The sequence below is a fragment of the Epinephelus fuscoguttatus genome, linkage group LG19 (assembly GCF_011397635.1).
Source record: "Epinephelus fuscoguttatus linkage group LG19, E.fuscoguttatus.final_Chr_v1".
Classification (NCBI taxonomy): Eukaryota; Metazoa; Chordata; class Actinopteri; order Perciformes; family Serranidae; genus Epinephelus; species Epinephelus fuscoguttatus.
The window spans coordinates 21,270,221-21,280,878 of record NC_064770.1 but is presented as its reverse complement, the minus strand read 5'-3'; the positions used below and the strand labels follow the sequence as shown (position 1 = coordinate 21,280,878).

Below are 10,658 nucleotides of genomic sequence, written 5' to 3'. Positions count from 1 at the left end.
AATTAATTAAAGGCACATGCTATTGGCACCCAGGTGCCCATGGCCAACAATGCTATCTTCACCTGCCAATGTGGCTATTTGACACTTACGCGAACATGAACAGGTCTGTTCAGGTATTCAGCTAAAGTTTAGGTACACAATGTGCATTTAGCAACTTTATCCTTGAAACTGAAAATAATAAATCAACTAAGTCTAAAGAATACAATTCAACGTTGACTCACAAAGGACTCAAACCCCAGTCTTATCTGTGAAAGTCCCCTAATCGCTTAACTCATTCATCCGACCCCCTTCACAGACTGTGTTGCTACGTCACCTGATTTTCTGGTAGTACATTGTGAGTTTTTTCTTCTAAATGTACCACTATAATCTCAGACAATATCCAAGATTAGCTACTACTAGCCCAGACCATGACCTCTTTGTCCTAACCCTAACATATTGTAGGGATGGGTGTGAATAGGCAAATAGCTACAGTGTGACTGTTCTTACCCTAGATGTGAATAATCTAAAATAGCAAGCACCTTATTCGGAAGCCACCAGTATTCATTGACAGCTAAATTATAAGATAAATTAGTTTTATCTGGAGTTAGAAAACAGACACAAGTTTGTAACATGATAAAATGTACTTTATTTGAAATCAATGGAATGACTACATTTGACACAAATCAGAGAAACAACACAACAGGTACAGTGGAAGCTGGATGTGCAGACAAGGTAACTATTCATTGGAATTTCCATCGTTTACTCTCAAATGTTAATTGGCGCCAAGGTGGTGCTGCTCACAGCATGGCAACTTCATGTTGCTGCAGTGACTGTGGTCCCTCACGAACAACCTGCAAGAGTGAGCGCAAACACATTCACTTCAGTGGCTTGTTAGCTTAAGTCATGACTTCCTACAGGGAAGGGCAATTCAGTTGCAATTAGTCCCTGGAGGGTTTTTTTCCAATGACTGTGCATTTACACCAGTGATGTATCCACTTCCTGTGTTATCTTTGAGTCAGCACATTTGGGGTTAGATGCTTATTTAGGTCCATGACACATTAAAAAAAAAAACTAATTCTGTTGTTTCAGGCACTCTCACCTCCACAATTGCTTAAACAGACCAAAAGTCATCCACTACATCATTATCATAAAGCTCAGCTTAGTTCGGGACCCTGTCTACAATAACACCATCAATCACAACTACTATAATACTCTAGACTCTGAGTTTAAAACACCAAACCCATTTGAAAAGTTAAATAAGTTACAGTAGCCTATTATGATCCTTGGTTATTTCAAGGAAAGCTACACCTGATATCTATTCACTCTGTGCAGCATCAGGCCTGAGTGATTCTATCATTTTTCCAACCCACTTTAGATGACACCACGCCCACCTCTGCATCACAAAAGCTAGCTGCCAGACATCAAGGCCCGATGATTGGCTGCCAGCCTACTGCTGTGGCAAACAGGAAGTCGGCTGCTGGCTCAGAGAGGTGTCTTATAGCTGGACGCCTTGTGAAAAAGCACAGCTTGAGTCTATCAGTGGCTGTGAACACCACCCTTGCCAAAAACACTGAGGAACTCTAACCTCTCTCATCCCTCTCCTTAAAAGCAGGACGTTGGATTTCGATGCCTCTCTACCTCCTTTATGTAACTGTCTTGATCACATGTGTATGTCTCCTGTGTGTTCGCCTGTTTTTACAAACAGTGGCTGGCTGATTTCTACTTGGTTCAGCTGTGAAGCGAAATTTTGCTGACTTTCAACCAGCTCTGTCATCGCAGTATGTGTGCAGATGAACAGTTTTCGGCTTTTTCCTAAAATGCCACCAGAACTCAAGGTTCCCTGCTCATCTGCAACAAAAGTAATGGAACTCCACCATACACACTGTCCACACTGCAATGATACAGAGGTGGTTGAAAATCAGCAGTTTCCCTTTAACTACCCATATTGCTATTTTCCAAGCTACGATAGCTGCATATTCCACTTAAATGGACCCTCAGGGGCAAGATGACACCCTGACTCTCTGCTGGTTCACTAGATATCTTCTAGGTTCCTAGAATGGTGAGGGCAGGACCCAACCTACTCTCCTTCTGATAATACTCGTTGCCTTCATTGGTTGGTTTGGTTAGGTTTAGGCATGACGAGTAACACTGATAATGGTAAAAAATATCAGGGTAAGCCAGTCAGAGGCAAAGAAGGGCAGGTCAAGCCTTCACCATCCTAGGGAAAAGAAACTCAATGCCGGACAAGCACACTTTCTGGCTTTGTAGTCTTGGAGCGGCAGGGAGTGAGGTGGAGGGACCGTGGGGTACATTCAAGGGTTGGCTAGTTAGCTAGCTCTGTCACTAACGCTGGCTAGCAGTAGGCTGGCAGACAATTATCAGGCCGTTCTTCATGCAAAAGTGGGCGAGGTTACATCTAAAGTGGATTGGAAAAATGATAGCTGCAGCTATAGCAGTCTATAGCAACGGTAACAGTGATATTACAGAGATGCGCAACATAAAGCATGCCAAGACAATATGTAGTATGAAATGCTTTCCATTTAAATTAATTTTACAGACATATTTAGTGAAAATGTCATGAGCTGCAAATGGCTGAACTGTCACAAACCTCTAAAGATGTCTAAAGTTAAGATGTCTGCAGTTAAGGGTGGATGCAATACTGTACCAGTAAGAGAATACATTACAATGTCATTCCTCCAGTTTATCCAAAGGAACAGCTTTCATCCATATACTACATGAATAAATTCTTATCATTCATTTACTCTTAGTCCTCTATCAACTTTACAACTACCATGATCTCAAATAAAGTTGCCATTACCTTGCTCTTGTTCCTGTCTTGCTGTTCTTCTAAAGGGAAGCTGTGACTGAACAGGGGATTTCCTTTGCCTGAAAATGCTGCAACGCTAACCCTCCACATGCATTTGAAGGTGTCTGCACCATTTAGAAATGGTGATCAGTTGTTCACTGTAGGTGCAGTAGATTTTCTGTTCAAAAAACCAGACTGTTCTACACAGTCTTGGCCCAATTGTAGGACCAATTTAAGACCCTACAGGGGAAAAGATGTGGTCCTGCAGCAGACCATACTGTATGTGCCCTCACACTTAACAGCGTGAGATTGTCTCAATTCATTTTAAAGGTTTTCCAACTAACACAGACAAGTTAGAACTACTCACAAATCAAGTGGATCTAGAGCTCTTCGTGCCCATGAAGCGCTTCATCCAGGCTTGGAGGCTCCTGGCAGACAGCAGGGCTGGTAAACTCCATTAGGTACTCGCAGCGACTGGGCTCTGAGGTAGATGTCACAACTGTCTCCTTTCCACATGTTAACTTAATCTGAAAGACAAAGGATATGTTTTTTCTGTGCTTTGCCCAATGAGAAACATTAAAGGATTGAAAAACCAGGAGTACAAACAGATCAAGTCGGGGCTAACTGCCTGAGACTCACCGTGGTAGATCTGTTAGGGCCTTGCCAGCACCCTGTTCCATGTTCATACTTCATCACAGAGTAGATGTTATCCTCAGGACCTGCCCATTGTCCCCATGTTCTGTGGAGCGCAAGTGATGAAAAGCATGGGACAAGTCAAGTGTGTAAAATAATAACAGCATATAACACAAAATAGTAAGAAACAACATATATATTCTCTCACCCAAGGTTAGTTTCTGATCCACCATACTTGGGTTTCTGGGAAACTCTGTTGAACGGACAGAGCCTGTAGATGTACCTGAAAGCAAAAGATGAACTTAGTCTTTCAGAAGTAGGAACTTACAACAAACTAGAACATTTCTTGAGAATATTTTGACTGTGTGCCTGATACTTGTTTGCATCCCAATATTAATATTACAAGTACTAAGGCCACATGTATGCATGTCAGTGAGACAGAGAAAATACAATGGTTGAGCAAAGGCCACTGTCAAAACAGGTATATACAGGAAGTACATGTTAATACCATTAATAAGACCTGGGTTGACTAAAGCCTGAATTATGGTAGGGCGCTTTTGACACTTTTGATGAATGTTGCTTTTTGACAGAAAAAAGTGTTGCACAATATTCTTCTTTGAATTTTGCTATGTTGCAGACAACGTGGAATTTTGTTATGCAATGTTATTGGTGGTGTTACTATGATCACCATTGAGTTAGTAGTTTTCTATCCACAGCGGCCAGTCAAGCTGCCTTCACCAGGCTGACTGACTGCAGACAATTACTCAACCAAAATAATTTTCATGGTGGAACCATGGCAAGAGATCAACAGTGGTTGTATTTATTGATTTTACTTCCCAGCCCGCCATAGAGAGTGAGGGAATTTGCAGCTCGCAGACAGACTGGGAGCTGATCAGTCAATGTAGATATGGTTAATAAATGAAAAACACATACACAGCAGGGTATCTGTGTGATTTAAACAGCTGTCTGTGCACATTACGCTTCACTAAACGCGACGGAAATAGACTCGGATCGTAAAAACGCAGGGAGGGAAGGGGGGGGGGGTCTTGTTGCTATGGAGACAACTCAAAACCTTTAGCTTAAGCGTAAATTGAAAATTGTGTGCGACTGTTTAATTTCTCTCGGGCAACACTCATCAAAAGCGTCAAGCGGCCAACCATAAATCTGCCTTTACAGCTGTGCTGAGCTACCGTGGAGCTGCTGTTTGACAAGTCTTGCAAGGAGAGGACGAAACAGCTGACATTAAAAACGGTTTCATGAGAGGACCCAGCATGGATATTACACTGGGAGTTAAGCGGTCTAAGTAGCCAGACGCTGAATGTACTATTTATCCAGGCGTACGTGAAGCACCATGGGTGATCTTCATCCAAAATACTCTCTCAACTCAAACACTGAGTCAGAATGAAGAAATAGCTTTTACTATGAGTAGCACAAGGCTTCACTGAAGATGCTGATATATAATGCTTCCATACATTTTCAAATGTAGGAGCTGTCAATCGTTAAATACTCCCATCATTTCTGCATTGAGGTAGTAGTAGCAGGAATAGTGGTAGTAGTAGGTTTAGTAGGCATGGCAAAAAAAAAAAAAAAAAAACATACGGAAGATGGAGAATAAGAAGAAATAAGTACAGTGAACAGCAACCAGTGTGCCTTTTGCTTGCACATCAGACACACAGAATAATTAAACAACACAAGTCATATATTTTTTTTTAAGTCAGAGTGTGCACATACTCGCTAGTTGTCAATTCATAACACTGGCTGTAGAGGTAGGCAAACTCAGCATTGGGTCCAAAGTCAAAGGAGATCTCCTTTTCAAGGTTTCTGCAGACAAAAAATAAAACAAATCCAAAATGTAATCTTTCTTGTTACTAACAACACACTGACTGTGCAACAAAATAATCCACTGCAGCTGTTGGAAGTTGCAGCTGTGGTAACAAACACTGATTGCATTATTGGCAAAGACGCCTTCATATTCTTAGTACTTACTTAATCTGATCATCAACTTCCCGGAGAGCTCTCTCAGCCTCATCGAATGCATCCCTGGCTTTCTGAGCAGCTGGGAATCAGATGCCAAAATTTGAATACACCCTTTAACTAAGCTTGGTTCAAACCCATTCATACATGTAAGCACATGTACACACATACACACACACATATACAAAAAGTGTGAGCCACTCATGCCCTCCTGTTGATGTTTTTGATGAGAGATTTCTGTCATTTAAAAGCAACACATCTGTTAAATGAATCACATTGTCCGTCTAATTAACTATTTATTTGCACTACCAGAAAGACTGATGAGTTTCAAGTTAGCACATTAAAATTCAAACTAATAGGTAAGCAGTCACATCTGTGCTTTTTTCCTCTTAGTATTTCACAGCATGACTCATTTAATCATAGCCGAGGACTGGCTGAGTCACTCACTTTTATACACACGCTTACCATCAATGAGGCCCTGCGTTTCTTCATCGTAGGGTGGCATAGTCCCCTCATCATCGTCATCCTTCTTTTCTTGAGTCTGCATCGTAGGAGGGCTCTGCATATCAAACACAGAGAAAAAAAAAATGACTCACTAACATAAACTTGAGTGCCATCCAAGAGAAGTTTTAAGGAGAAACTCAGTGGGCTTACCTTATAGTCTTCATCTTGGTCATCATCTTCGTCCTCTTCGTCGTCATCCTCTTCTTCATCTGGGATGTCATCTTCAGGGTACGGCTCAGAGTCATTGTCGGAGACTGGCTCCCTAATCTCCTCCTGTGGAGTCTCTGCTGGTGCTGGAGTGTCTGCGCTGGCCTGATGCCAAGAAAGCTGCAATTTTAGATGAGTAAAGGCTTTCACACACCGAGCTTACTGGAGGAATAATCCTGTTCTTACCTCTGATATGTACTTGTCTTTGATGTTATTCCAAATAGACTCAAATGCTACGGTGTCCACTTTGTCTACTCCTCCCAACAGTCCCTACACAAACCAGAGACAATATTCACATTTTGATATGTTCAGCTCCGTTAGATGTGCAACCATTTTTGAAATACTTATATTTATTGATAACATCACTTTAACATCAGGAACACTTAAAAATATAATTTACCAGAGCCTCTGCTTCTGTGAATGAAGCATCTGAATCTGGGTCGAGCTCCGAGTGGGACTGAAGCTCAGCCACTGAGACACTGAAACAAACACACCAGTAAATCATTCACTGAGTCGTAGTAACAACAAGGCCAACTACAACAACACTGAATTACAATCATATTAATGATCAGCCAAAATGTACACATGAAAGGCATGAACATACAGTCTGTTAATAATCCATTCTCAGACACTTTTGTTCAGAAAAAAAGGTGGTCGCTATAGCATTTTAATGGTCCAGTTTGTAGGATTTAGGGACATCTACTGGCAGAAACAGTATATAATAGTCATACCTGTGTTTTCATATCACCTAAATTAGGATGCACTGTGTTTTAGTTACCTTAGAATGAGCTGTTTGTACCTACATAAGGAGCAGGTCTAAACCTGCACACTGAACCTTTAAGTCTGCTGTGTGGCAGCACTTTGAATAAACAATAAATAACATACAGAGCAACAAGACAACTTAAAATAAATATGGCTCCAGATTTACAAATGCCGTATTTCTTCTCTGCACTACTTCACTTGACTTTGCTCTTAAAGCTGTCTCTGATAAGCTTTACAACACGGCCTTCCCTCATTATGGGTGCTAATAAATCTGGAGGGTGCTGATACTCACAAGCCATCTGCATCGTCATCCAGTTCAAGAAACACCTCAGCCATTCTAGCCTTGTCCTTCTCCATTTGGAGAACAGCCTTTTGTTCTGAATCAGAAATTACATTTTTGAGTCATTAGAGATTCTGATCACACACACACACACACACACACACACACACACACACACACACACACACACACACACACTTTTTGACAGAATTTACACTTTAGGTTTAAATGTCTTGTATCAGGGAAGTTTTCTGAGTGCTAATAGTGTGCTGGTAAGTGGTATCAAGGAAACTCAGGCTTCTAATATAGAGGAATCATGTTGAATTTTGGTTAAATATTAGTCACCATGGTACCAGCAGCAAACTCTTGTTTGTTTATTTTTCCTACATAAATCATATTCACTCAACTGTCACTCCATGTTTTATCCCTGGTCATCCATGCCTCACCTGCAGTGGCTCTATGCCCCCCCAGGGGGCCCCACCATACAGTTTGAGAACCACTGGTCAAGCTAAAAAAATATCAATAAAACTGTCTATACTAGCTGTAACGTGATGCTCTGTACAAACGGTAGATGGTGATATGCTTTCACATCCTAATTTACCTTCCCAGGCCTTCAGATGGCGCTCTTTGGCTTCTTTCTCTGGCTGCTCTGCGGTCTCCTTTACAGTTCTCAGAGCCTCCACCTTATCTTCCAGTTCTTTCTTACTGGCCTGAACTTCTGCATGTTTGGCCTGTTGAGACAATTTTTTTTAAATTAAGCAATCTACACAATACCGCCATATATATGGAACGCCACTAAATTTATGAAACACTGTCCTTACATCTCTGCAACCACAAGAACACGTCACCTAAAAAACAACTGTGATATCATTCGAAAAGGCAACATGGAGGATAAACAACAAATAAACTCACCAACAACTTGGAAGACTTGACATCTTTTGTTACTCTAAAATTAGCTGAATTGTTTGTTTGTGTTTTACAAGAGACTTCAGATGGCCAGCATCTATTTTCTGGATGTGAACCAGGCCTATTCTGAGTGAGTGAGTGGGGTGTGCTTAACATTAGGTTACTCAAACTACTGCTTTTATTTTTCTGTGTATAGTTAGCAAAACATTGGTGGCATAACTAGATATACAATGACTGTGTTGACATCTTTAAACGTCTCTATTGAAGTGTCAGTATTTCTGTATAAAAACAAATTTGATACTGCAATAATCCATGTTTCATTGCTCTGGATCTTGATTATTATTCCTGCAAATACCAAAGGTTTTCTCATTATTCGCACCTTCTTATCCTCAAGGCCTCTCTTGGCCTCTTGGATAAGTTGCTGTTTCAGCAGAAAGCCCTCCTTCGCGATCTCTGCCATCTTCTGCAGGCTCTCCCTCTCTTTACGCCCCATCTCCCTGCAAATAACACATGACATACTCAACAAAACGAAACATTTAACATCTTCTTTTATCTTTCACGGGGGAAATCAGGTTTGGACTGTGAGGCATGCACAAGTTATTAGAGTTATAACCCAAAAACATTCCCACCTGCAGGTGTTCTGACAGGCAGCGCCACTATTGTACTCATCTGTTGTGTCACAGCAGTCTGTACAAAAGACATAGACATTAAACAACATCCTAACTGTACAACACACCTGAAAAGAGATAGTCAGCACCGTTTAAAACTCTCACCACAGATTCCATCGTTGATACGAGAGGATGGGATGAAGCCTGGTCGGTAACCTGCATTGGTGCAGTGGAAGCTGCCGTTGGGACAAGCGGCAGTGCCTGCAAATAATTGTGATCTCAGATATAAAAACCGCTGCTTGATATCGTCAAGACCTGGCATTGTGAGAATCATACCAACTAACTAGGCCTCCTATACATTTATTAGCAACTATTTTATTTGATTCAGTGAACTGTGGGGAAAAAAATAGCACTAGACAGTAGTACAGGAATTTTCAGCATGCAGGATATACGCACCTGGCTCATCAGAGCCGTCCTGGCAGTCACAGTAGTCATCATTCACTCTGTCAAAGGAAATAGTGCGGGAGCCATCCAAGCAAGTAAAAGGTTTGCCCTCTTCATAGAACTGCCGCTCTTTACAGATTGAACAGAAAAAACAGGTCAGTGCCATGACAGCTTTTAAAGTCTCTCTAAGTGTACATGTATATATATAAGAAACTGTATATAATGTTTATCTTCTTACACTTCAGTCTATTCTAACTTCAATATTTAAATATATGTTAAGATAAGATAAGCCATAATCGATCCCCAGAGGTAGGTCAGGTGTTGTAGCAGCACAAACAAAGAAATAAGCAGAAATAAATAGAGAAGTGAACAATAAAAATAAGAATAAATAAGAGGTCTACACTGCTAGTATAAAAGCAGAGGTGAAAACACAAACTGTGCAAGAGCAAATGAAGACAAAGTTATGAGGTTAAGTCAAAGAGACAACTTACAAGGTAAAGTGACATGATATGATTAATAGCAGTGGGTATAGTAACAACATACACCCAAATAATACAGAGTAATTAAGTAATGATATTTAGTGCTGTCTGTATTAATATAGCAAAACAGAAATATAGTATATGATGTGGTAAGACATGATGTATTAACATTGTATGGTATGGAATATAAGCTACAGTATAGTAGGAGCGATATGTTCTGTGTGTGTGTGTAGTGTGTGTGGGCTATGACTTACATACTATTGTGCACCCTTGTGTTGTAAAATGACAAATAAATGAACATTGTAAAACTCCAGAGACCTAATTGTGAACTTTCACCCCAGAGGAAACTGTGCTAATGGATCTGTCTTATTGGTTGTAATTAAATCATAAATGCTTACTTGACAAGGGGACACCGCGAGGTCGTTGGACTTCCACCGCTGAGACTCCCACACTCAGCAACAGCAGCAGGTACTGACAGGGCATCATGATTGCACCACACTGGGTCCGGATACAGGAAGATTAAGATGCACTGGAACCGCCTCAACCACGCACAACCTGCAGAGTAATACAGGAAGCACTCTGTAACAACCGATAATCTTGAACAATACAAAAACGACAAAGCTACATCAAGTATCGACGCTTTTTTTCACGACAGTACACGACGACTTCTAATTAGTTAGCCGACAGCTAACAAATCAATGCTAACTAGCGCAATTAGCTATAGCTTTAGCTAAAAGCAACCCCTAAACTAATACGTAAATAAAAAAACACCGAGACTACGTATGCCGTGACCAATACCATCACAATACCTCTAGTATATACAGTTAAAAGAGTGGATAAAGACAAAGAAAACTTAAATTTATTTTTTCTTAGAACAAGCTAACAGCTAATCATTACCGGTCAAAACTCTGTCCAGTTCCGTAATGTCAAAGCGCATGCGTGTATCCCCCGCACCGTCTTGTTACGCTCTGATTGGACGACGCTTTGTTTAGCCCCTGTGACTGGTGGAGAGCCGTGACACCCGTCTGAAGGAGAGGATTCTGGGGAGGATGCAGCCATCTCATGCCAGACAGGTG

General features: G+C 41.0%; 1 protein-coding gene across 2 annotated transcripts; it reads right to left on the bottom strand.

The window, feature by feature from the left end:
* Positions 1–601: 601 nt before the first annotated feature.
* prkcsh (protein kinase C substrate 80K-H) lies at positions 602–10,599 on the bottom strand. 2 transcript variants are annotated; one of them, XM_049562257.1, is made up of 18 exons: positions 10,480–10,599; positions 9,981–10,137; positions 9,116–9,232; positions 8,825–8,920; positions 8,681–8,738; positions 8,431–8,548; positions 7,747–7,876; positions 7,158–7,242; positions 6,504–6,582; positions 6,290–6,373; positions 6,047–6,223; positions 5,858–5,951; positions 5,405–5,474; positions 5,150–5,239; positions 3,627–3,701; positions 3,425–3,524; positions 3,153–3,312; positions 602–830 (listed from the first exon to the last, which is right to left on the bottom strand). In XM_049562257.1, the coding sequence occupies exons 2-17, from the start codon at positions 10,066–10,068 to the stop codon at positions 3,166–3,168; spliced, it is 1,608 nt and encodes a 535-aa protein (XP_049418214.1). In that variant the 5' UTR covers positions 10,069–10,137; positions 10,480–10,599; the 3' UTR covers positions 602–830; positions 3,153–3,165. The 2 variants fall into 2 exon arrangements, with proteins under 2 accessions (XP_049418214.1, XP_049418215.1); XM_049562258.1 differs by having other exon boundaries at positions 6,047–6,208.
* Between the last annotated feature and the right edge of the window lie 59 nt (positions 10,600–10,658).

Bases quoted from the DNA above. Each gene is read 5' to 3' on its own strand.
- prkcsh (XM_049562257.1), bottom strand. From the start codon at position 10,068: ATGATGCCCTGTCAGTACCTGCTGCTGTTGCTGAGTGTGGGAGTCTCA. The intron at 5,952-6,046 runs GTAAGCCCACTG...TTTGATATGCAG, and splicing joins ACCAAGATGAAGACTATAAG to AGCCCTCCTACGATGCAGAC. The intron at 3,702-5,149 runs GTATGTGCACAC...TTTTGCTTTCAG, and splicing joins TATGAATTGACAACTAGCGA to GTACATCTACAGGCTCTGTC.